Source organism: Misgurnus anguillicaudatus, unplaced genomic scaffold (assembly GCF_027580225.2).
Source record: "Misgurnus anguillicaudatus unplaced genomic scaffold, ASM2758022v2 HiC_scaffold_29, whole genome shotgun sequence".
Lineage (NCBI taxonomy): Eukaryota > Metazoa > Chordata > Actinopteri > Cypriniformes > Cobitidae > Misgurnus > Misgurnus anguillicaudatus.
Window position 1 is genome coordinate 3,405,825 of NW_027395279.1, and position 27,145 is coordinate 3,432,969.

Below are 27,145 nucleotides of genomic sequence, written 5' to 3' on the forward strand. Positions count from 1 at the left end.
CACAATTATATTTTGTTTAAAAAATATATTTAAAAAATGTAAGTATGTCTTTACAATCATATAAAAGATTTGGAAGATTATGAGAAACATTTTAGTCAAGTGTTTCCAAACTTTTGAACAGTAGTGTTATTATGAAATCACCACTTAAAGGAACAGTATGTAAGAAATGTATATTAATTAATCATAAAATGGCCCTGATATGTTACTAGACATTAAGAAATCATTTTCATTTCAAAAACTTATATCACTGACAACAGTGGTCCGGCCAGGATATTGTCATTTAAAAAGTGGAATTGCAGCCCTCAACTGATGTTTATGTTGTCATTTTGTGTATTGGCCACCAGTTGTGTGATTGTAGTACCAGTTTTAGCCACAAGTTGTGTGATTGCGATATCAGTTTTGGCCACAATCCTACATATGGAAGGTTTTTTTGGTCTTTTTTAAATTAATTAATTAAATTATAAAATAATTAATTAAATTATAAAATAATTAATTAAATTATAAAATAATTAATTAAATTATAAAATAATTAATTAAATTATAAAATAATTAATTAAATTATAAAATAAAAAATAAAATCGCTAAATATGTCCCAAATTTGAAAATGAAATGCTAAAATAAAAATTTAAACATTATATTAAATTATTTCATTTTCATTTTTAACGTGATGAAGCATTATTCCGGCCAAATTGAAAAATTAAATTAAATTGATGATTTGACATTTCATTTTCAATATAATCTTGAGTCAAGACTGACAATATTAAAATAAAAAGGCAAGCTTGAAAAGGAATCTTTAAATACATTTTTTAAAAGGCTTTTTATTCTGCCCAAACAATAATAGGGACCAAATTAAAATGTAAAGTTCAGTTTTAATTTTAAGTTCTGTTTTTCTTTTTCATTTTCGTTTTAATTTCCGTGTTCATTTTTATTTTCAACTTGTATGCAAATTCAATGTTAGTCAGTGGGTGGGGCTTACTTGCTTAAAAAAAGGGGATTGGCTGAAGCAGTGTTCAGTGTTGCCAACTCAGTGACTGTGTTGCTTGCCAACTTAGCGACCTTATTGCTACATCTAGCGACTTTTAGACTCATTTAGCCAAACTTAGCGACTGTTTGGATGAATCTTAGCTTCACATCTGTACAGATAGGCTACTGTGTCGATTGTACTGGCCCACGAGTGCCGGGTGGCGATATCACGGTGAAATGTGCGTCTACCCTCTGTGCATGGAGCTGGGCAACGCAACATTTAGACTGTATGAGCTGACGCGTGGATTGTTTACATTTCAATGGAGGAACAAACATTAAAAGAAGCTGGTCCGCTGTTATGTATGTGCATATTTTTACACATCTGATCCGGTGAGGCGTCAGTGACATCTCATATGCATACACATACAGTATCACGCAGTGTGATAATCGTGCAATACATGCGCCGAAATCCGTGAAGGACTGGTGTATCATATGCTCTCAAAATTGAAATTTGCCGTATAGCACGATAATCACACTGCGTGTTATTTGTATGCATTTCATGAGAATGGACATACACAGCGACCAGTAACTTACTTTTGCAGCGGGCACACCGGAGCAGACTTTAGCCTTTGTGACGGGGTTCAGCTTCGACCCAGTTTTAAACCCTGCATATTTGTAAGTGGTCCTCATTTGTAACGCTGATTTGTTGGCTGTGACCGTACGGGATTTTTTTTTACCGCGGTGAAGAAGCAACAAAATCACGCGGTAGGGTGTTACAGCACAACAACCCACCCCAGGAAAGCAGTAATCTTGTATATTATTAAAACAACAAATTATATTAGCAATAACAACATGAAATAATATGTATTTCTATATGCCGTGACATCACCGCACCGCATTTATGTGCGCAGCTCGTCTTTTACGCTTCAGCTATGGTCAGAACTGCAGCCTATGTTGTGTCCAGTGCAGTGTACAGAGTAGACTCCGAAAGACTCACATAGGGGTTATACTTGTGGGGTGGTACAGACAGCACAGATAATGTTCATTTAAAAGTAAGTGACTGTTTGTGTATGTCTGCAATTCATTGAACTGACACCTCACCGGATCAGATGTGTAAAAATACGCACATACATAACAGCGGACCAGCCTCTTTTAATGTTTGTTCCTCCTTTGAAATGTAAACAATGTACTCGAATCTCATCCACGCGTCAGCTCGTCCTCGTACAGTCTAAATGTTGCTTCATGCACAGAGGGCACATTTCACCGTGACAGCGCCACCCGGCACTCGTTGGCCAGTACAATCGACACAGTAGCCTATCTGCAGGGCTGGACTGGGACAAAAATTCGGCCCTGGCATTTTGGCCCAAACCGGCCCACACTACATATATTTACAAATACCACCCATCTTTGCACGCCTTTAAGCAATAGCAACTCCAATTCCATAAAAGCACTAAGCCCAATTAATAGCAGGTAGAAAAGAGTGAGAGTTGACACAACAAACACTTCTAGAACGTGTTATTTATTAATGCAGTAAAACTGTATAATCCACATGAATCCTTAAACAAGCTTCATCCTTCAAACATTTGTAAACATTTTTGTTAGGTCCTAAATACACTATTCACTACACACCGTAGCCTATAATAAATAATGAACACAACAAAAATATTCCTATCTGATTAACTGTCATATTATATGTTGATTACAGTTTTTCTGAATTGCTAAAACACTAAACCCCAATCTCTGAACCAAATTCATAGCGGCCTAAACACATTCGTCATGCACTCTTTTGGCTAAACTCTAAACAAACTTCTGAGTAAAACACACATTTTACACTGCAATGAACTTGTTTTATAAATGCTAAACACAGGCAGGCTGCTAAAGATGAACACAACTACAACTCAGTTGTCATCAAGCAAACACAACAACTCAAAATTGTACACGCTTTTTTCTAATGGTATTCTTTACCAATTGTGTGGATCAGGGGCGGACTGGCCATCTGGCAGACCGGGCAGTTTCCCGGTGGGCCGACGTACTTTTTGGGCCGATCCATCTCATACTATTTTTGTCTGAGCAGCCCAGTTAGCGTCTTTTTTTTCCTAGACAGACCGGCCCACTGACATTTAAGCAGCAGCCCATTGGCTATTTTTTTTAAACGACATTAAGCTGGCCCAATGACGGACCAGCCCAGTCATCGTCCTTTTTTTACCCTAAATAGACCGGCCCACTCACATTTAAGCAGCAGCCAATTGGTTATTTTTTTTAATGACATAAAGCTGGCCCAATCACCGCTTTGGTCTCTGTGCAAGCGAGCGTGCAACGTCGGTCAGTTCACGTGTCAAAATAGAGAGAGAGAGATGGAGAAAAAACTCAAGGGAGGTGCAGAAAAACTGCGCGACAAAAAGAAACAGACTCTTCAGGCAGACGCTGGAAAATAACACAACTGTTTTCTTCAACTCGCGTCGCTGGTGATGATGATGATGATGATGGTGGCGCGTGGCACTGGCAGCACCAGCACACAAAATGTCAGTGAGGAGAGGGAGAGAGAGACGAGGGAGAAGTGAGTTGCGGTAAGCAGAACTGCTTTCAAAACACAAGTTTAGATAGATACCCCTTGATAAAACCAAGTCAAAAACACACAATTATGGTGATAAAGCTGCAACAAAATAATTGCACTCTTTGCTCTGTGACTACAACCCAGTCAATATTTGACGACACTTGACCATTCGTCAAAATGTGACGCGGAGGGTATACCTTTCGCGTCATTTTTTGACGAACTGGGGACTTCAATACTATTCTCTTCTCCTATTTTCTTACCATTTTCGCGTCGGTTTAGGGTTAGATTTACATAATGACATCCCTACCCAAACCTAACTCTAACCCCAACGCCAGGTGACAACTGTTTCTAACCCCAACGCCAGGTGACAACTGTTTAATTTCGCATACACTGTTTAATTTCGCGTACACTGTTTAATTTTGCGTAATCTAACCCTAAACCGACGCGAAAATGGTAAGAAAATAGGAGAAGAGAATGCAACGGACGTAATAGTATTGAAGTCCCCAGTTCGTCAAAAAATGACGCGAAAGGTATACCCTCCGCGTCACATATTGACGAATGGTCAAGTGTCGTCAAATATTGACGACATGGGGTGAGACTGTGTTAGTGACTACGAGAGTGTATCTGATTCGTAGATTTTTCGTTGATTGTCTGTTTCAAAACGTGTCATTTCTCTTCAAGCAAAATCAAACAATCCAGGACATCTGCTTACAGACAAAATATATGTTTATTGTATATAACAACACAATTGACAGATAATGTTAAAAAGCTCTATTACTGTAATCACACAAGTTTAGTTCAGTGAATGTAGTAGTGAATACTTTCCTGTAAGTACTGCAAGTAATAATCAGTTTTTAATATTACTGTAAGCAGCACTTGTATTTTGTTAAAAGTCAGCAATTCAATGGCAAATTTTGCCAATTGCACCATCTCTGGTGTCCTGTTCTTCATCATAGGGTACTCTTCATCTGCCTCTCAGACTGTTTACAATCCAAACAATTGGTAAAGAATACCATTAGAAAAAAGCGTGTACAATTTTGAGTTGTTGTGTTTGCTTGATGACAACTGAGTTGTAGTTGTGTTCATCTTTAGCAGCCTGCCTGTGTTTAGCATTTATAAAACAAGTTCATTGCAGTGTAAAATGTGTGTTTTACTCAGAAGTTTGTTTAGAGTTTAGCCAAAAGAGTGCATGACGAATGTGTTTAGGCCGCTATGAATTTGGTTCAGAGATTGGGGTTTAGTGTTTTAGCAATTCAGAAAAACTGTAATCAACATATAATATGACAGTTAATCAGATAGGAATATTTTTGTTGTGTTCATTATTTATTATAGGCTACGGTGTGTAGTGAATAGTGTATTTAGGACCTAACAAAAATGTTTACAAATGTTTGAAGGATGAAGCTTGTTTAAGGATTCATGTGGATTATACAGTTTTACTGCATTAATAAATAACACGTTCTAGAAGTGTTTGTTGTGTCAACTCTCACTCTTTTCTACCTGCTATTAATTGGGCTTAGTGCTTTTATGGAATTGGAGTTGCTATTGCTTAAAGGCGTGCAAAGATGGGTGGTATTTGTAAATATATGTAGTGTGGGCCGGTTTGGGCCAAAATGCCAGGGCCGAATTTTTGTCCCAGTCCAGCCCTGGTGTGGATTGTAAACAGTCTGAGAGGCAGATGAAGAGTACCCTATGATGAAGAACAGGACACCAGAGATGGTGCAATTGGCAAAATTTGCCATTGAATTGCTGACTTTTAACAAAATACAAGTGCTGCTTACAGTAATATTAAAAACTGATTATTACTTGCAGTACTTACAGGAAAGTATTCACTACTACATTCACTGAACTAAACTTGTGTGATTACAGTAATAGAGCTTTTTAACATTATCTGTCAATTGTGTTGTTATATACAATAAACATATATTTTGTCTGTAAGCAGATGTCCTGGATTGTTTGATTTTGCTTGAAGAGAAATGACACGTTTTGAAACAGACAATCAACGAAAAATCTACGAATCAGATACACTCTCGTAGTCACTAACACAGTCTCACCCCATGTCGTCAATATTTGACGACACTTGACCATTCGTCAATATGTGACGCGGAGGGTATACCTTTCGCGTCATTTTTTGACGAACTGGGGACTTCAATACTATTACGTCCGTTGCATTCTCTTCTCCTATTTTCTTACCATTTTCGCGTCGGTTTAGGGTTAGATTACGCAAAATTAAACAGTGTACGCGAAATTAAACAGTGTATGCGAAATTAAACAGTTGTCACCTGGCGTTGGGGTTAGAAACAGTTGTCACCTGGCGTTGGGGTTAGAGTTAGGTTTGGGTAGGGATGTCATTATGTAAATCTAACCCTAAACCGACGCGAAAATGGTAAGAAAATAGGAGAAGAGAATAGTATTGAAGTCCCCAGTTCGTCAAAAAATGACGCGAAAGGTATACCCTCCGCGTCACATTTTGACGAATGGTCAAGTGTCGTCAAATATTGACTGGGTTGTAGTCACAGAGCAAAGAGTGCAATTATTTTGTTGCAGCTTTATCACCATAATTGTGTGTTTTTGACTTGGTTTTATCAAGGGGTATCTATCTAAACTTGTGTTTTGAAAGCAGTTCTGCTTACCGCAACTCACTTCTCCCTCGTCTCTCTCTCCCTCTCCTCACTGACATTTTGTGTGCTGGTGCTGCCAGTGCCACGCGCCACCATCATCATCATCATCATCACCAGCGACGCGAGTTGAAGAAAACAGTTGTGTTATTTTCCAGCGTCTGCCTGAAGAGTCTGTTTCTTTTTGTCGCGCAGTTTTTCTGCACCTCCCTTGAGTTTTTTCTCCATCTCTCTCTCTCTATTTTGACACGTGAACTGACCGACGTTGCACGCTCGCTTGCACAGAGACCAAAGCGGTGATTGGGCCAGCTTTATGTCATTAAAAAAAATAACCAATTGGCTGCTGCTTAAATGTGAGTGGGCCGGTCTATTTAGGGTAAAAAAAGGACGATGACTGGGCTGGTCCGTCATTGGGCCAGCTTAATGTCGTTTAAAAAAAATAGCCAATGGGCTGCTGCTTAAATGTCAGTGGGCCGGTCTGTCTAGGAAAAAAAAGACGCTAACTGGGCTGCTCAGACAAAAATAGTATGAGATGGATCGGCCCAAAAAGTACGTCGGCCCACCGGGAAACTGCCCGGTCTGCCAGATGGCCAGTCCGCCCCTGCCTATCTGTACAGATGTGAAGCTAATATTCATCCAAACAGTCGCTAAGTTTGGCTAAATGAGTCTAAAAGTCGCTAGATGTAGCAATAAGGTCGCTAAGTTGGCAAGCAACACTGAACACTGCTTCAGCCAATCCCCTTTTTTTTAAGCAAGTAAGCCCCACCCACTGACTAACATTAAATTTGCATACAAGTTGAAAATAAAAATGAACACGAAAATTAAAACGAAACTGAAAAAGAAAAACAGAACATGAAATTAAAACTGAACTTTACATTTTAATTTTGTCCCTATTATTGCTTGGGCATGAATAAAAATCCTTTTAAAAATGTATTTAAAGATTCCTTTTCAAGCTTGCCTTTTTATTTTAATATTGTCAGTCTTGACTCAAGATTATATTGAAAAAGAAATGTCAAATTATCAATTTAATTAAATTTTTCAATTTGGCCGGAATGATGCTTCATCACGTTAAAAATGAAAATGAAATAATTTAATATAATGTTTTAATTTTTATTTTAGCAATTCATTATCAAATTTGGGAAATATTTTGCGATTTTATTTTTTATTTTATAATTTAATTATTTATTTTATAATTTAATTAATTATTTTATAATTTAATTAATTAATTTTAAAAAGACAAACCTACATACTGTTCCTTTAATATTATTCAAAATATAATAGTATTAACATCATTTAAATCCTATTCAATGACGTGATTTAAATTCTAACAACCACCGTTTTTTTCCTTGTATTATTGTGTTCATGATCATAAGTGCTGAGTGCACTTCTTTCCATTGGCTTACCTGAATAAACAACAGTTGTGAAAGTAATATACTCTGTTACAAAACCCCAATTCAAAAAAGTTTGAAGTTGGCCTGTAAAACAAAGTAGATGCCACGATTAAATGATAATAATATATAAACACCAAAAACACTGAAACAGAAATATCACTTAAATGCTAAATCCTTTATTCGGGGAATAGAAGTTAGCTTTAAGGGGATAATTCACAGAATATTGAAAATAACCCCATAATTTATACCATCAACCCATCCGAGATACATATGACCATATTCTTTCTGACAAACACATTCCGGATATTTTGATACCCCAAAAAGGTGTTTAAAAGCTTATTTGCATATTTTCTGTTCCTTTAACATTGCTTTTCTTTACATTTACAGTTGATTTTTATTCCACACATTCTTTTCATTTCATGTTGCTTTTCTTTTACAGTTTTTCTTTTCCTTACTCTTTTAGTTAGTTATTGTACAAATTTGTTGCAGACTATGCATTCTTTAAAGGAATAGTCTACTCATTTTCAATATTAAAATATGTTATTACCTTAACTAAGAATTGTTGATACATCCCTCTATCATCTGTGTGCGTGCACGTAAGCCCTGGAGCGCGCTGCGACGCTTCGATAGCATTTAGCTTAGCCCCATTCATTCAATGCTGCCATTTAGAGATAAAGTTAGAAGTGACCAAACACATCAACATTTTTCCTTTTTAAGACGAGTAGTTATACGAGCAAGTTTGGTGGTACAAAATAAAACGTAGCACTTTTCTAAGCGGATATAAAAGAGGAACTATATTTTATGGCGTAATAGCACTTTTGGGAGTACTTCGACTCGCCTGAAAAGTCCGCTCCCCTTCTCACTCTCATAATGGGAGAGGGAGGGTGTTACTGCGCCGAGTCGAAGTACTCCCAAAAGTGCTATTACGCCATCAAATATAGTTCTTCTTTTCAATCAGCATAGAAAAGCGCTACGTTTTATTTTGTACCACCAAACTTGCTCGTATAACTACTTGTCTGAAATAGGAAAAACGTTGATGTGTTTGGTCACTTCTAACTTTATCTCTAAATGGCAGCATTGAATGAATGGGGCTAAGCTAAATGCTATCGAAGCGTCGCAGCGCGCTCCAGCGCTTACGTGCACGCACACAGATGATAGAGGGATGTATCAACAATTCTTAGTTAAGGTAATAACATATTTTAATATTGAAAATTAGTAGACTATTCCTTTAAGACTGTTTTGGAAGGAGTGTATTTGTGGGCTGGGCCAGAGTGGTTAAATTTAATGAGAGTAGAGCGCAAACAGTTCCCTTTCGAGGGAACTCGCGCTGCGTCGCCATAGAGACGCTTTGGGAACGCCTTCAGGTGTGAGTGCGTCTGAATGTGTATGTCAAATCCAACCAATGGTGGGGCGTGACGTCACCGGCGGGGTGACGCAGGAGCCGGAAAGCATAAAAGGCGACGTACAACCACGCCCCCACTATCTCTATTGCCTCAGACGGCTATCTGTGTGTGTGTGTCAAAGAGTGTCTGAATAGCTTAAAAAACTGTGTGACTGAATAGCTTAAAAATTGTGTGATTGAAAAAATGAAAGCTACAGCAAAGTCAGACTTTAGGCGATGCGTTCCTCCCTGCTCTCGATTTATTACGGGAGAGGATTCGCATGATATGTGTGTTAAGTGTTTAGGAGCGGAGCACGCTTTCGCAGCTCTCGAGGGAGCTGCGTGCCCCGACTGTGAGAATCTATCACTTAAAGCGTAACTAAACCCCTGGTCAGACCCTGACTCCACCCACTGGCAATATTTGAAAAATGCAAGAAAAGTGGGCAGATCCAAACGGAGATAGAGGGGACGAACTAAGCTCGTACCAAGTGTGTGGTGAGATCGTAACAAGGGCGTGGTGAGCTTGAACCTGCTTACGTCACGAGTTACTTTTTGGACCCAACATCCAATAGGAAAATTCAACTGCAGTAGCCACCGTTCAACCTGAAGAGGGCAGCACTCAGACGTTTTTACACCATATATTGTAGTATTGAAACACTTTATATCCAAATGTCAAAAAACTTACTAAAATCAATGAACAGCACTAATAAAGCATCATTCTTACAGAGCATTAACTAAAAAAAGTTGGTTAAGGGTTTAGTTACTCTTTAAAGTGCTTCGCTCTCGCTGTTCGCTTTTTGAGAAAGGCGGGCAGCTTCGCGCTCCTCAGGGCTCTGGTCCCGCCGCTGTCGAGGCAGCCCGGGTCCTTCACTCTTGGGGTTCGCAAATGGATCTGCTCGAGGAGGCGGAGACGGGCTCAGCCCTATCTTTTCCTCCGTCGGGCGTTCCCGCTGCTCTCTCTCCGGGTGCGGAAGCCCGTTATGCGGTTACTTCCCCCCGGGTAGAGGGTATGATGCTATCTTCCTCTGACGACGCGGATGTAGATGTAGATGTTACGAGTGTTGAATCTGGGACTGCGGGGGCAGAGGACGCCCAGCTATCCTCTCCCCCAGCGTATGATGATTTAGTTGGTGTAATAACACGAGCGGTGGCTAAGTTGAGTTTAGATTGGCCCGAAGATAAGCAGGAGGACGCTCCACAGAGTAAACTGTCAGAGCGCTTTCTGCGGGCTAAACATCAGCCATCGCGCCGTAGTTTGCCCTTTTTTCCTGATTTACACACTGAAGTTGCAAAATCATGGTCTCGCCCCTTCTCTGCACGAGTTCACACACCCCAGTCTAATATACTCTAACATAAGTGGGCATTATGATAAAGGATATGCAGGTATGCCGAAGGTTGAACAGTCGCTTGCGAGCTATCTTTCGCCTTCGGCAGCCTCGTCATTAAAATCTCCAGCTTTGCCCACGCACCCATGTCGTTTAACTTCATCGCTGGTAGGAAAAGCTTATATGGCAGCAGGGCAGGCGGCTGCATCTATGCATACCATGGCAGTTCTGCAGGCTTATCAAGCTGAATTATTAAAAGACATTGATGAGGGGGCAGCGGGCGGTTCTGATGAGTTACATGAGTTACGTAGGGCATCAGATATTTAGCTCAGAGTGATAAGAGAGACAGCTAGAGCTATTGGAAGATCTATGTCATTGATGGTGACAACTGAGAGACATTTGTGGCTTAATCTGTCAGACATTAAATCTGCGGATAAGTCAGTTTTATAAGATTCTCCTTTGTCTTCCTCTGGGCTGTTTGGCGACGCTGTGAATAGCGTTGTCGAGAGACACCAGGAATCGCGAAGGCAGGCGGCAGCCTTTAGAACCTTTCTTCCTCTGAGAGTTTATGCTTCCTCATCACGGCCGAACCCGCAAACTCCTCAGCATAGACAAGTGCAGAAAGAGAGCGTTAGCGCTCGTGGCCCCCCTCACCTCCATTTTAACAGAAGTGAACAAAATGAGGTTAGGTCAATTTCACACCAGCATATATTTCCAGAGACTGCTGGGGCTCATGGCAGCCGCAGCCAATATAATTCCGCTCGGTCTTTTGTACATGAGACCCCTGCAGTGGTGGCTCAAAAGCAAGGGTTTTTCCCCGAGGGGCAATCCTTTTCGCATGTTCAGGGTTACGCGCTCATGTCTACGTGCCCTACGAATATGGAAAGATGTCGGGTTTCTGTCACAAGGCCCGAATCTAGGTGTAGTCTGTCGCCGCAAGACGTTAACGACAGACGCATCTCTCTCAGGCTGGGGAGCAGTTATGGAAGGCCGCTCAGCCCAGGGCCTGTGGAACAGCCACCATCAGTCATGGCATATAAACGCACTGGAGATGTTAGCAGTGTTCAGAGGACTCAAGTACTTTCTCCCAGCCCTAAGGGGCCATCATGTGCTTGTCCGTTCAGACAACACAGCAGTGGTCGCTTATATAAATCATCAGGGAGGGGTCAGATCACGCCATCTATACAAACTAGCAAAGATTATTTTACTGTGGACACGGGGGAAGCTGGCTTCTCTAAAAGCGGTGTACATCCCAGGTGTACAAAATATCGGAGCGGACGTTCTGTCGAGGCAGACGTTGAGCCCGGGGGAATGGAGACTCCACCCGGACGTGGTGGAGCAGATTTGGCTCAGGTTCGGCCAAGCGAAAGCCGACCTGTTTGCAACTCAGGAGAACTCACATTGTCCTCTCTGGTTTTCTCTCATTCATCCAGCCCCGCTCGGCCTGGATGCCATGGTACAGGACTGGCCCGAGGGCCTCCTGTATGCCTTTCCCCCAATCGCTCTGCTCCCGGGAGTTCTGGAGAGGGTCCGCCAACAGAAGGCCCAGCTGTTGCTTGTAGCCCCGTGTTGGCCGGCCCGAGTATGGTTTTCGAACTTGGTCTCCCTTCTAGACGGCTCCCCATTTCAGGTGCCGATCAGGAGGGATCTGTTGTCTCAGGCGAGGGGCACTGTGTTTCACCCCTGCCCAGAGCGAATGAGTTTGTGGGTCTGGCCTCTGAGGGGGACAGACTCATAGAAGCAGGCCTCTCAGCTGATGTTGTGCAGACTATTTTGCATTCCAGAGTTCCCTCCACCAGGAAATTATACGCATTTAAGTGGAAACTCTTTGTTACATGGTGCAGAAAGCACTTATATGATCCAGTTAACTGCCCAGTAGGTTCAGTTCTGGAATTCTTACAGGAACGGTTCGCAACAGGGCTGTCTCCTTCTACCATTAAGGTTTATGTGGCAGCTATATCTGCTTTCCACGCCTTAGTGGATGGTCACTCATTAGGTAAAGACCAACTTGTTATGCGTTTCCTGCGTGGCACTCGGAGGCTAAGGCCAGCGAGTCATTCTAGGATCCCTGCATGGGATCTGTCTGTGGTGCTGGAGGGTTTATCTGGGGCACCTTTTGAGCCATTGGATACAGTGTCTGAGAAATTCCTTACACTAAAAACTATATTTCTCCTAGCTATTACCTCCCTTAAGAGGGTAGGAGATTTAGAGGCTCTCTCAGTTTCGCCTACCTGTCTCGAGTTCGCTCCAGGTATGGTAAAGGCTTTTCTATACCCTAGGTCGGGCTATGTTCCGAAAGTTTTGAGCAACATACCACGCCCCATAGTCTTGCAGGCGTTCTGCCCTCCACCATTTAAGGACGCGAGCCAAAGAAAGCTTAACTTACTCTGTCCAGTACGAGCGCTGGACATGTATGTGCTCAGAACAGCGGAGTTCAGGAAAGCAGAGCAGTTATTTTTGTGCTTTGGTTCGGCCCGGAAAGGTTTCCCGGCCGCAAAGCAAACTTTGAGTAAATGGATAGTCGAGGCTATTTCTTTTGCTTATGAAGCCTCTGGACGGCCCTCTCCTTTAACCGTCAGAGCGCATTCAACTAGAGGTATGGCAGCATCTAAAGCCCTGTGGGCAGGTGCCTCTGTTCAGGATGTCTGTGATGCGGCAGGCTGGTCCTCACCGCTCACTTTTGTACAGTTCTATGAGTTGGATCTTACTCCTACTCCTGGATCTTTGGTGCTTAGGTCTTAGTTGTGCTTTTTACACACAGACAGGCACTCGTAGTCTGGCGGATTGGGTATAGCGTTCCCAAAGCGTCTCTATGGCGACGCAGCGCGAGTTCCCTCGAAAGGGAACGTCTCGGGTTACGTATGTAACCCTTGTTCCCAGAGAAGGGAACGAGACGCTGCGTCTCCTTTGCCATACTTCCTGCGTACCTGTAAGGCGTCTTCGGCAATATTTCGGATAGTGGGGGCGTGGTTGTACGTCGCCTTTTATGCTTTCCGGCTCCTGCGTCACCCCGCCGGTGACGTCACGCCCCACCATTGGTTGGATTTGACATACACATTCAGACGCACTCACACCTGAAGGCGTTCCCAAAGCGTCTCTATGGCGACGCAGCGTCTCGTTCCCTTCTCAGGGAACAAGGGTTACATACGTAACCCGAGACGTTCTGTTGTCTAACGTCATCATATTCCAAGTCACAGTTACAAAACTTACAGAATGCGTGACTGTCCCCCACCTTGCCCCTTCTGAAAGATGATGGTCATCTCAGTTGGCTTGTGGGTAAGAAAATCATGGGGTAATTTTCATTATTATATATAACTATAACTCTGACAGTTAAGTGTAAGTTTTATGGTTTATTTCCTGATCTTTTCTAATCATCAGAGGTGAATTATACCTGTAAACTGTTCAAAATATGGAGCAGCAAAGATCAATGTGAGAGGTCTGAGAATATAAAGAGCACAGCAGCAGACTGTCTCATTCACAGATCCTGCAACACATATTAATATAGCCATTCAATTCAAAACAAATCAAATAAAAAACAACATCTGAGGAGTCTGCAGTCATCACACAACATGAGAATAAAGTAAGAATGAAAGATTAAAGTGCAAGAACAATGCTTCAGCTGTATTTCCATTAAAGTGACAGATTAAAGTGATATAATGATTATAATCACTTACCTTCAGAAACTCCCCAAAAGACAAAAGCAAAAAACAGAATGATATTTGGACAGAAGACCAGAAACATCTGAAGACAGAAAACTGAAACTAAAGAGAAAATACAAATGAATTTATTTTTAGATGTTTTGTCAAATGTTCTTTTCATTTTAAGTGAAATGAAGTGAAGTGAAAGTAACATGCTTGTCAATATGGAACGCAACGCATACTCAAAATGTGACGTCTGCATTTAACCCTTCCCATTAGTGAACACGCGCGCCAACCCAGAGCAGTGGGCAGCTATCCCTACAGCACCCACGGAGCAATTGGGTTTAAGGTACCTTACCCAAGGACACCACAGTCACAACCTTCCGACCATGAGACTCAAACTGGCCACACTTGGGTTACAAGCCTGACCCTCTCAGTTTGTGTAAATAAATATTTTCACTTGGACATATGGGTCAAAAACCACAAGATACCAAATTTGATGGGATGGTCCTGAATCTCACTTGCTACCCAAGATAGCATAATGACTCATTTGCATTTTAAACATTTTAAAACGTTCCTATACTGATAGATACTGTACAAATTGCAATGACATTTTTTTTTTTCATATCGGGTAGCCCTGGTAAGTATGCACACTTGAATCCTCATAGCATAAAATCTTGACCCCCTTTCCCACCTTTCTCTCTCCACTCACTGTCCTAAAATAAATATTGTAAATAAAAACAAAAATCTTTTAAACCGCCAAATAAACTTTGATTACAGGAAGAATATTTTACTTGAGAGACGTACCTTCTTTGTGCAAGTGACAGTAGATTAAACTACAGATAATAACTGCAGATCCACATGCAGTAATACAGAGAATCAACACCATTATGTGTAAACCAGAGAAACCTGTAACACACACAATATGAATTACAGTTTTTGGACAAACGTATCTGTACATAACTATCAAATATTACAAATCGTGAGACGAACTCTCGATTGGAATAATAGGTGGCGAAATAATACGAAAGGTGAAGCGGTTACAGTGCCTTTATCAGCACAATATCGCATAGCTCTTAGCCAATCAGATTCGAGAACCAGAAAGAACTGTTGTATAATACACAATAATATCTAGAAATGAAATGAATAAAAGAACAACTATAAATGTTGGAAATAATTGCTGAGTTTGTGTAAAACTCAAGTGTAACTGAATAACTACATTAAACTTGTAACCAATGGTTGTGTATTTTTGTCTCTGTTTGACTCACCCAATCTCTCCAGTTTAACAGTTGTGTTTGCTGATAGCCGTCCAGTAAACACTTGACAGATGTAAACTCCTTTATCTTCAGTTGTGACTCTCTTCAGTCTGAGAGAGAAGTTTCCTCTGTGGATTTCATCAGTGAAGAACTCAACTCTGTCTCTGTATCGCTCATCTGATGCGTCTGATAAAGTTTCATTGTATTGATAGACAATAACTGAAATGTCTCCATCTTTATCTCTTTTCTTCCATGAAACCTCTTCAATCTCTTCAGGTTTGATGTGAGAGTCCACAAAGCAGCTCAGAGTGACGTCAGCACCAACATACACAGATATGAACTTATTTGATCCGGACACAATCAAACGCTCTGTAGGAACAGATTAAAATATACAGAGATAAAATTACTGTTGTGAGATACTTCACATTGTTCTGCCATGTGTTGTTACTTACCAACATGTTTAATTTCCACCACAGTTTCATTCGATTCTTGTCCAGTGTGGACTTTACAGGTGTATTGTCCCTCATCTTCAGCTGTCAGATTGTTCAACAGTAGTGAGAAGTTTCCATGTTTAATGTCTTCAGTGAAGAAATGAGCTCTATCATGATAATCCTGATGTTGAGCGTCTGGTCTAATATCTTCATCTTGATACAGATGAATGAGAGTCTGTGAGTCTGATCTTCTCCATTCCACCTCCAGATCCTCCGGTGATAAGAGTGAACCAACAGAACAGGGCAGAACCACTGAACCTCCCAGAGGAACAACCAGAGGACCTGAGGAACCCTTCAGTGTAAACCCTAAACAAAAATCAAGCATTGAAATGTCATTCAATTATGACTGAAAACTCAAATTATATTTTTCTGTCTTTAAGTTTCCTTTTGTATAGATAAGATGTAAGCAACGTGAATTTCTATCAAGTGTTACAACAACCCCTCTGTTACATTGAACCCCATGGAGGAAGTTGTAGCCTACTATTTGCAGTTCTGTCACTTTTAGTGTAATTGTATACATCTGTAGAATTATCATCTCTTCCGCCAATACCCCACTTTCTAATATGGGGCTTACTATCTTTCTCTATTTTGCTTTTTTCAGTCTGAGAGACAGTACATTCTTACATACATTCTTAAAAAATAATTAACCCTTGGCTATGTGTACTGTGTTAGACTTCATGCGACTATTTCTAGTGCACTTATGTAAAGGTTTTGAGTATAAAAAGTAGCCCTTCTGTTTTATCCATTGTGGTAGCTCTGCTTGCTCACAAAAGTTTGGAGACCCCTGGTATACAATGTATAAGCCGCTGCTGTTCACTGTCAGTGGCGGCCGGTGACTTCTTTTTTGAGGGCGCACAATGCGAAGTTCGTCACAACATGTATGTAGCCCGTTGTGTGTGTGGCATATAATTTCAAAATATGTGTTCTGCAAGTCGAGGGAACCTATGCATAACGTGTCTTGTCAAAATAAGTGCCTGCTGCAGATGCGACTAAAGGGTTTATGATAAAAGAGACGCTCGCGTTTGCCGGATACTCATAATCTCATGTGTAATCAGAGTTTACTGTTAAGGGAGTGTCTTGCGTGTATTTTGTGAACGTGAGCGTCTCTTTTATCATAAACGGTTTTGACGTGTGCAGCAGGCCTGCACTTACTTTGACAAAACACGTGAGCACATGGTTCACATGACGCAACAAACACATATTTTGAAAACACGAGCAACACAGAACACTCCGAGTCCGAACACATATTTTAAATTTGCGCCCCTAGGAAGAGCAGTCACGAGCCGCGTGCTGTGCATATTAAATATGAAGAGTTTCGTTGCAAAACAAGATAACTCAGTTTTTAACATTTTTGTCAAAACATGATAATGTTATCATGTTATTACTTTGTTTTATGGTGCTACTTACCCAGCTAACAATTTTTGGTTCCCAAAACGTTCCCCTAACGTTAGTTTTTGGTTCTCAGAACGTTCCCCTAACGTTAGTTTTTGGTTCCCATAACGTTATTTTCCAAGGTTTGTTTTTGGTTAGCCAGGAAAGTTTTCTTTACAGAAATAGAACGTTATTTTTAGGTTATTTTAACGTTTTCCTAACGTTAGGAGAACGTTAGAATAACGTTAGAATAACGTTAGGAGAACGTTAGAATAACGTTATTCTAACGTTCTCCTAACGTTAGGAAAACGTTAAAATAACCTAAAAATAACGTTCTATTTCTGTAAAGAAAACTTTCCTGGCTAACCAAAAACAAACCTTGGAAAATAACGTTATGGGAACCAAAAACTAACGTTAGGGGAACGTTTTGAGAACCAAAAACTAACGTTAGGAGAACGTTCTCCTAACGTTAGGAAAACGTTAAAATAACCTAAAAACAACGTTCTATTTCTGTAAAGAAAACTTTCCTGGCTAACCAAAAACAAACCTTGGAAAATGCACAGCTGACATGGAGTGAAAAATGATCTCACCAGGGCGCGAGGGCGCGTTGCCGCGGCTCCGTGCACGCACTGACAGAGCGCGCAAGACTCCAGCCTCAGTGAAGAAGTGAAGGCTTACAAAAGTACGGCACGTCTATTAGTACATCCCATGCTGTGTTTTGGTTGGTTTTTATCTATCATATCTATCTAATCTAAGTAAAACACATTTCCGTATAAGGAGGAATAAAATAATTTATTTAATACAAAATCTATAATAATTAAATTATGCTATTACTGGAAAAAATGTCTATTAAAATATTATACCATTATATAACACAGGTTATTTTATATAAAAATACCTCAACACATCACATATTATGTATTTAGATAACATTATATTTTATCAAATATATAATAGTGACTTCAACACAATAAAGAAGAGTTAAAACAGATATTTATTGAAAATATATAAACATGTAATTCACTTTAGTTTAACAGACCTTACAGCAGCCGCCTCTCCATTATTAAGTAACAACAATCAGCATCTCTCTCTCAGTTTTTACAATAATCAAAAGCTTCTAACTTCATATTCTCTTCATGGAAATAATTAAAATATATTTTCGTTTTCACATATTTAAGCTACTAATGAAGAAACAAAAAAGAAATCGCTAGAATGATATACTCTGAAGTTAAAACGCAATGAGAAATAAATCAGTCACTTTAGGTTAAAAGATCTTACCACAGTTAGTCGGCTATCCGTTTTTACAACAATAAAAAGTTTCTAACATTATATTCTCCTCAAATTCTCCTCAAATCGATTGGAAATCACTCGTATATATATTTCTTCTCACATATTTAAGTTACTAAATCAAGAAAGAGACAAAAGAACCGCTAAAATAATGTTAGTCTCTGAGGTAAAAACGAAAGGACCGTTATTTTTTAAATTAACGACTTTTCCTGAGCACAAGATAAAGCGGGTACTCGTGAAGAAGGCGGTAAGCTCGTGCAGACAAGCACGCGCATATTAGACGTGCACACTAAAAGAATAATGGGTTTAATTATGCATTCACTTCATTTCCTAAAAAAAACACATAACCAAAAAATAACCATTAGAGAACGTTATGTGTTAGTTATTTTTAGGTTATTTTATGGTTCCAGAAAACCAAAAAAGAACCAAAAAATAACGTTCTGTATAAGTTATTTTTAGGTTATTTTAAAAATAACCACCCTGCAACGTTATGGGAACGTTATTTTATGGTTCCAAAAAAATAACCAAAAAAGAACCAAAAATAACGTTCTGTATAAGTTATTTTTAGGTTATTTTAAAAATAACCACCCTGCAACGTTATGGGAACGTTATTTTATGGTTCCAAAAAAATAACCAAAAAATAACCAAAAAATAACGTTCTGTATAAGTTATTTTTAGGTTATTTTAAAAATAACCACCCTGCAACGTTATGGGAACGTTATTTTATGGTTCCAAAAAAATAACCAAAAAATAACCAAAAAATAACGTTCTGTATAAGTTATTTTTAGGTTATTTTAAAAATAACCACCCTGCAACGTTATGGGAACGTTATTTTATGGTTCCAAAAAAATAACCAAAAAATAACCAAAAAATAACGTTCTGTATAAGTTATTTTTAGGTTATTTTAAAAATAACCACCCTGCAACGTTATGGGAACGTTATTTTATGGTTCCAAAAAAATAACCAAAAAATAACCAAAAAATAACGTTCTGTATAAGTTATTTTTAGGTTATTTTAAAAATAACCACCCTGCAACGTTATGGGAACGTTATTTTATGGTTCCAAAAAAATAACCAAAAACTAACCAAAAAATAACGTTCTGTATAAGTTATTTTTAGGTTATTTAAAAATAACCACCCTACAACGTTATGGGAACGTTATTTTATGGTTGCAAAAAATAAAACCTAAAAATAACGTTCCCAGAACGTTATTTTTTGGTTCCCAAAAAAATAACCAAAATATAACCAAAAACTAACGTTAGGGGAACGTTCTGTGTTTGCTGGGTAGCTGTATTTTTTAAGTTATGAAGGTTTAAATCAAAACAAACCAACTGCAGTTGAATTGATATTAATTGAAAAGCACAACCAAACCACGAGATTTCTGAACAATTAAAAAATCGCGTTTTGGAACCAAACTCTTCATATATTGCATATGGTAACGTTGTGTGCGTTCTACACATGAAGTACTGACGTAAGATTCTGGTTGCGTTCTGCAGAAAACGTGCAAGCAGCAGATTGGGTTCATTTCAAAATTTGAAAAAACAGGATTCATTAATCATTCTCTCTCTCTCTCTCTCTCTCTCTCTCTCTCTCTCTCTCTCTCTCTCTCTCTCCTCTCTCTCTCTCTCTCTCTCTCTCTCTCTCTCTCTCTATCAAGCGTATTCAATTAAACAAATAATACTCACCATCAGCGATCATCAGCAGTGTTGCCATTAATAGAAAGTAAGGCAGGCGCATCGTTAAATATACACCATTAGACAAAACAATCACATCTAAGATTAAATCTGCTTTGAAACAACAATTTCGCTATATACATACAACTGAATTGAATAGATAAATACTAATAATGGTGCTAACGGATGATGCTCGTGGAATGTGGACGGACCAACTTTTACTTTCAGTTTCATTATTGTACTTTCGAATGGTAGAGTCTGGTCAGTCGGGGATCAGGTATATTTCATTTAGGAAAATATATGGGTACTACAATAAACACAAGTAAAGCATAGTACATTAACTGTACTATCTAAGATCAAATTAAAGCTGAGCAACACGAAAGAAAATACATATTAGCATTAAGGATCAACAAACTACTATTCCCATAATGCACTGCTCTGCACTCGTATTTAAAGGGATAGTTCACTCAAAAATGAAAATTCTGCCATCATTTACTCATCCTCGTGTTATTCTAAACCTGTTTTTTTATTTTGATAAACACACAATAAGATATTTTGATAAATTGGTTATATAAATGCAGAGTTGACATATCAATAAAAAAAGGGTGATGCGGTTTTACCAGTGTTTTAAACCAGTAACACTTTTCAAAGCATTTGCAAATAAACAATAAATACAGTAAATAAAATCTAAAGTTACTGCACATTTGAAGTGAAAATGTTTGACTTTGGAGAGTTAACCCAGTCTGCATTTTAACGTTGAATTAACGTCAGGTACCAACGTTGAATTACCTTTTGGTTTGGAAAAAATATCAACGTTGATTTCACAACATTGTTTCAACGTCACACTTTCAACATAGGTGAATTAAGGTTGATATCATGACGCAATTTCAACTTTCTATTTCCTTGTTGTTTTTAACAATAAATATAGATTTTTACTTTACACTGCAATACTCACTAAATATTTTACTGTGTCATATGTCATATTTTTAGTGCAATTATCATATGAATGCAACTTGCTGCACATAACTTACAGTACAACCCCATTCATAAAACTAAACACCTAAAGAAGGTAAAGTTTAAATGTGGACAAATAAGATGGCAGGTGCCTATACCCTTTCCAAATAAACATGAAAGTAGCTGTTAAAATTGATATGTTATGGATAAAAACACATTCTTTCAAACTGTTAGGTTTCCAGATAGTACAGTAGTGCAGAAGTGGAATATTCCAAATATAAAATAAAATCATAAAATATGAAAACAAAATCATGTTTAAAAATCATTTTATTCATATAGAAAAACTTTTTTATTCAAGGAAAACTGCAAATATGAATTTTGTTGTTGGTTTAGTTGACAGTCTTCTTATGGCCACCGCCACCCATCCATTCTTGCTCATGGTGTACTCAATATTATTGGAGGGAAAAAAAAGTTATATCATTTTCAAAAAATGCTGCATTTTAGCCCATGTACAAACATTTTTGTTATTGCACATCAGAGCAAGATGCGTTTTCTTTAATAGTCTGACTTGAAACATTGCATAGCCATCTGATGGAGGAAGAAAGCTGTTGTGTTTACAAATGTGGCAATGAGGTTCAATCAAGATCATCTACAGTGCATTCAGAAATTATTCATACCCCTTTCACTTTCAAATTTTATGTTGTTGCATGATACTGTAATTGTTATATATTTTTTAAGTAAAAGCAGAATTTTAGAAGCTTTTGCAAATGCATGAAAAAAGAAAACTGAAATATCATATTTACATTATACATATTCAGACCCTTTGCAACAACATCTGCAATTTAGCTCAGTTGCCTCAAATTTGTCTTCATGGTTCCTGAGATGTTTCTACACCTCATGTTTATAACGACTCAAACTAACCATGATTTCAGATCAATAAGGACTTACTAATCAAAAGCCGTAGTACATGAAATAGTTGTGAATAATATCGGCTGTGCGATACGGTTGGCTGGTTTTATACATGACGATAGCATTTTGGGGTCTTGAAAGCGCAAACGTTTAAAGACAGGTTTTATAGTGCATTTTGATAAAAGGCCTTGTCGTCTCCGTGTAAACTTAACCAAACATGAATCTGTGATAACAGTGAGAAACTGAGTTATTTAACGTTCTCCAACAAAGTTCACAAAATATTGCTGCTTTATAGACCAGGGTCAACTGCCTGACGTTTTCGCCATCTTGATTGTTTGTATTTATCAATTTGTTGAAGAATGCAAGCAGTGTTTCTTTACACAATAACATCGCCATCTACTGGCCTGGCGTGCATAAAAACGGCATTTTCAGTTGTCTATGGATCTGTGAAATTTTTTGACAGCGTTATTGTGTGTGTGCGTGACATTTTTCAAAAATGCAAAAGGAAACTTTTACGTTTTTCCTTATAGACCGTTTCATCGGAGGCACATGGGTTGTCCTGATAAACATGAAGATTTTGTCCGTAACCAAACTGACCAGAAGCAACATTGACTTACATAGTAGGATAAAAGAATACTATGAAAGTGAATGGTGTTTCTGATCGATTTGGTTACAAATGAATCCAATACTGAATGCTCAAGTTATATCAACTTTATATTTTCAACACCCCCAAATGAGATGCTTAAAGCAAACATTGACTGCTTTACGTGTAGATCAGACAGCCTTTTCTGTAGTCCCTTACCAATGAAAGCTAAGTGGCACTTCAGAACCTCTGGACTGTCTGTGTGGGACTTTAAACTCTCCCAGAACAGCAGGCATCTTGTTAGCAGACATCCCGACCCGACCTGATCAAAAACTTTTGATAAGGAGATGTTCTAATCCTATTTTTAATATACATGTTTTACAAACTTACCACAGATGATCTGGCAAACCAAAGACTTATGAAACAGCGTCTTCCCAAATCTCCTCTTCAGGCTCATCTTAGCGATCATTGCATTTGATAAAGTTCGGAAAAAGAAAAACATATTTAATTAGTATAGAAACATAATTGTAATGTTTTGGTTAGAAATACAGAAAACTGTGGCCCAAGTACAACTTTTAAATAAATTAAAAATGTTTCCATTTTGTCATGACACTATTACTTCAATATCTTTTAAGGGGGAATGATTTGGGGATCTGGAAAGACACACGACTTCACCTCTCTGTATTTTATCAAACGTCTTCAAATTGCATGTTGCCTACAATTTAAAATGCATAATAAAATAAAAAACAAGTCATAGCCCCTTTTTAAAAGAAAACATAAATTGTGAAATACAAAACACTGCATCTTAATAGGATGATAGAGATTTTATGTGGCACCCCAGAGTAACTGCTGGCCACTGCCTGGCCACCCCTATGAAAAATCCCTTGCTCCGCCACAGCAAACACGTCACACAAACTGTCGAATCCGGCACGCATCATGATTTATACAGATTTCATGAATATTAAATACATATTTTAATATTCAGGCGGGTGTCTAGATCATTTTCAATAGGAGAGCCATGCGTAGAGCAGCAAAACGCGGAGCGTAGACAGGCTTCACGTTGTGCCCAAGTCTTGCAGTTTCCGTACAAATGAGATCATTTAATTTAATTAAGCCACTTAAAGCCGGAGTGCACAATGTTTGAAAGTCAATGTTGATATTCGAAATCACCTAAACAAAGACGCCCCTACCCCAATAGAATCTGGACCTTCTTTTAAAAGACCCGCCCCACACATACGCAACCCGGCAAGGATTTCGGTTACTAGACACGCTCCTTACTGCTAATTGGCTATACGTGTGTTTTGGTAGTTGGCCCCTCTCCTTTTCCAAAGCGTTTTTCAATTGATTATTCAATTATATGAATTTATTAGGCCTCTAAATGTTTTTCAGTTTTAGGTGTTCTTTACAATATCAAACATTTATTTCTGTTTCTACCTCTATTTGCCTTGATTTTTTGTGTTACATTTTATTTTTTATTTTTTGTAAGTTTTTTTTATAATCAGTCTGTATTTTGTAAGGTGGAATCGGTACAATCCATACTGGATCATGTTCCCATGTAGGAGGTAAGATATGAAAGACAATTAAGTCAAACTAGTCAATTTTGAAAATGTAATTTTGGGTTGACGTCAATAAATGATTAATAAAATTTGTGAATTTGCTACACTTGCCCATTAGGGATGAGGCTCCTGAACCTTCATGTTTTCCACTTTTAATGTAAGTTAATCAAAGAGGATTCAGCTTTGCTAAATAGTGTTGTTCACCAGGTACAGTTCAGTTCCTTTAATTGAAACAACTTTCAACTTTGTACCTCTACTTAGTAGCTGTATAGCATGTTCTGGGTACATATTCGTACTCTATAAGAACCTATTGTGTACATTAAAGGAACAGTATGTAAGAAATGTATATCAATTAATCATAAAATGGTCCTGATATGTCACTAGACATTAAGAAATTATTTTCATTTCAACTACTTATATCACTGACAACAGTTGTCTGGCCAGGATATTGTCATTTAAAAAGTGGAGTTGCAGCCCTCAACTGATGTTTATGTTGTCATGTTGTGTATTGGCCACCAGTTGTGTGATTGCAGTACCAGTTTTAGCCACAAGTTTTGTGATTGCAATACCAGTTTTGGCCACAATCCTACATACTGTTCCTTTAAGGTACAGTAAAATGTTTTGTTTCTTTAGAAACAAAATTGTACATCTATAGTACCCTTTTCCCTAGTTTTCGTTATCATTGGTAATTATTTTTTTGTTGTTTACTTCAAGAGATTTTAATAGTCATCATTACTTGAGATTTGTGTGTTGAGGTATCTGTGAAAAACTAAAGCATTTGCTTTTTTAAGTTGAATGTACTTTGTACAGTTTGTCATCAGACAGATTCAACCGATAAACCTTCATGCCCCCAATATAAAATATATGTGACCCTGTTTGACTATGAGCATTATGTATGATGTCACTCATTGATTTCATATTAACATTATATCTTAGTTAATATTGAAGATAATATGATTATATTACACACAATGTTCTTTAAATTATGTAGGATATTTTTATGTAGAAATCTGTAAATCAATAATATATCACATATATTTTTAATATTTGCATACCATAATGATACATGCACTGAAAAAATGATTCATTCAATTTATTTTTTAAGATAAGTGGTTGCAATCCATTTATTTAAGTGTAAGATTAAAATTGAAGGAACTTAATACTTGGTTACAACTTGGCACAACCCCCTGTGCTGATCAAAGACTATTGTTACAGCTGTTTATCCAATACAGTGGGGGTTAAAGATGGTCTTCTGATTGGTCAGTTGAATGTATTATGTTGGGTTTGGTCAAGTACAGTGGGGGTTAAAGGTGATCTTCTGATTGGTCAATTTGAATGTATCAAGTTAGGCTTAGTCACATGGTCAAGAGATAGAGGATAAAGGTCAAGGTTTTTATGAGCTCTGGGCCTTTGCATTTTAGCTTTTGCCTTGCATTGGCCTTTTCCCCTTTCCTTTCTTTCTTCACCTAAGTTCTGGGGTTCGGGCCATTAGGCCTAGATTTCAGTTCTCAAGTGTGAATCTCTTTCTTCTAAACTTTCTTTCTCTGTTCTCTATCTTATCAGGTAATATCTCACATACATTGGAAACAGTCAATTGTTTGTATTATTTACCATTTCATGCATTTATAGTGTAACCATTTCAACTGTAACTTTAAGTCAGTACTGTAATTAAACCTTTTCATTTACAAATCTGTTGTTTAGTTTTGATTTAAGGTTAATACTTAAACGCTCCATATTGCAATACAATATATTCATACTCTAGCAACGCTCTCAGACCTATTGTGTCCGAAACCGGGGAACGATTGCAGTTTTGTTCTCCTTCCGAAACCTGAGATCCCTTACAGTTTGGTGGCCCGTACGGGGATCCCTTGCGGTGAGTTTTCTGAGTTTTACTCTGATTGATCAACTGAATAAGGACTTTATCACGGTTAATCCTGTGAATGGATTAAAGGCCTTCTGACCACACAGTGGGTAAGTCTGTTTTCATTGTTTCATGGCATGGTTAGTGAAATCTCCATTTGCTTGAATTGTGTGAAACAGAAATAAGAAGGACCTTAAATATCCTATTTGTTGTACAGTTAGAGATTATTTCAGATTATCTCCTCGGGATGGAAGGGAATAACTCCAGTAATGATATATTGTTTGATTTATGGAGCGAGAAAGTTGAACCTACACTTTCTAAATTATATAGAAAGGGTCTGGATTACTACGCTAATGATATTCTCACATGGTGGCGCATGGTTGGTAGTGAACAAAGAAAATCCAAACATGCTGAAATCATTGAGGCTTTGAATTACATGAAGTGCTTGGAGCTACGTAAAATGGATGGACAGGTTAAGTCTATCCTGAATTCTAAGTGTGTTGAATTGAATATCAAAAATGCTGAATTACAAAAGTCAGAGGCAAAGATCCAAAATCTTCAAACTCAGATAGATCAACTATCATCTGAGCAGTTAGCCCTGGCTAAACAGTGTGAGAAGTATAAAGACATTGTTGCAGATGTAAGGGCTAAACTAATTGTGCGAGACACTAAGTCTCCCCAAACGCTTAACAGCTATGGGAATAAAAAAGATGCTACTTGTACTAAAGAGAATGTATTTTCCAGAACCCAGAAAAGTGTTCCTATTTCAGCAATTGGGGTGATGCATCAACATGCTGGAAAAGAACCGCATGATGTGAATGAAGCATTAGAGAGTCACAGACCTCCTGAAACTCCAGTAGAACCAAGCTGCAGACCCGGTGGTAAAATGAACAGGCTTTGTAGTTCCTGTCATAAAATAGGCCATACAGAGGAGAAATGCTGGTCACTGGGCAGGGGCAGACCTCCACCTTATTATTTGAAATGTAGGAAATCACTTTCTAAGGGCAGATGTAAGCAATCTGGTTTTGCAGGTAAAACTCTTACTGAGTTAACTGCATTGTTCATGCAAGGACTCCAGCTGTTAACCTCACTTGCTAGTGGCTTAGCAGCCAGTTAGCATGTGTTTAACATTCTCATAGATGATCCTGTTTGCATTTCCTGATTTGTAATTGTTCGTAATGCATTGTTGTTTCTTTAGAACACAAATTCTAGTTGTTTGTTGTACTATATGTACACATAGGCTAATGAAGTTAATTTCTTGTAACACTTGACTGTTTCCACTGTAAGTGTTTGAAAAAAACATTTAAGTGAGAGGTTGTTGAAGCTACATGTGTTCTA

General features: G+C 38.4%; 1 protein-coding gene across 1 annotated transcript in view; it reads right to left on the bottom strand.

Annotated features, from left to right (window-relative positions):
* Window positions 1-20,298, bottom strand: part of LOC129436696 (uncharacterized) — a 66,309-nt gene extending 46,011 nt beyond the window's left edge. The window contains exons 1-7 of the mRNA XM_073865053.1: window positions 19,957-20,298; window positions 15,576-15,920; window positions 15,136-15,492; window positions 14,675-14,776; window positions 13,904-13,990; window positions 13,621-13,713; window positions 7,536-7,607 (exon numbers count right to left, since the gene is read on the bottom strand). Of these exons, the coding sequence (XP_073721154.1) occupies window positions 7,536-7,607; window positions 13,621-13,713; window positions 13,904-13,990; window positions 14,675-14,776; window positions 15,136-15,492; window positions 15,576-15,920; window positions 19,957-20,008 (1,108 nt within the window). The 5' untranslated portion in view covers window positions 20,009-20,298. The remainder of the gene's footprint in view (window positions 1-7,535; window positions 7,608-13,620; window positions 13,714-13,903; window positions 13,991-14,674; window positions 14,777-15,135; window positions 15,493-15,575; window positions 15,921-19,956) is intronic.
* Window positions 20,299-27,145: the final 6,847 nt, after the last annotated feature.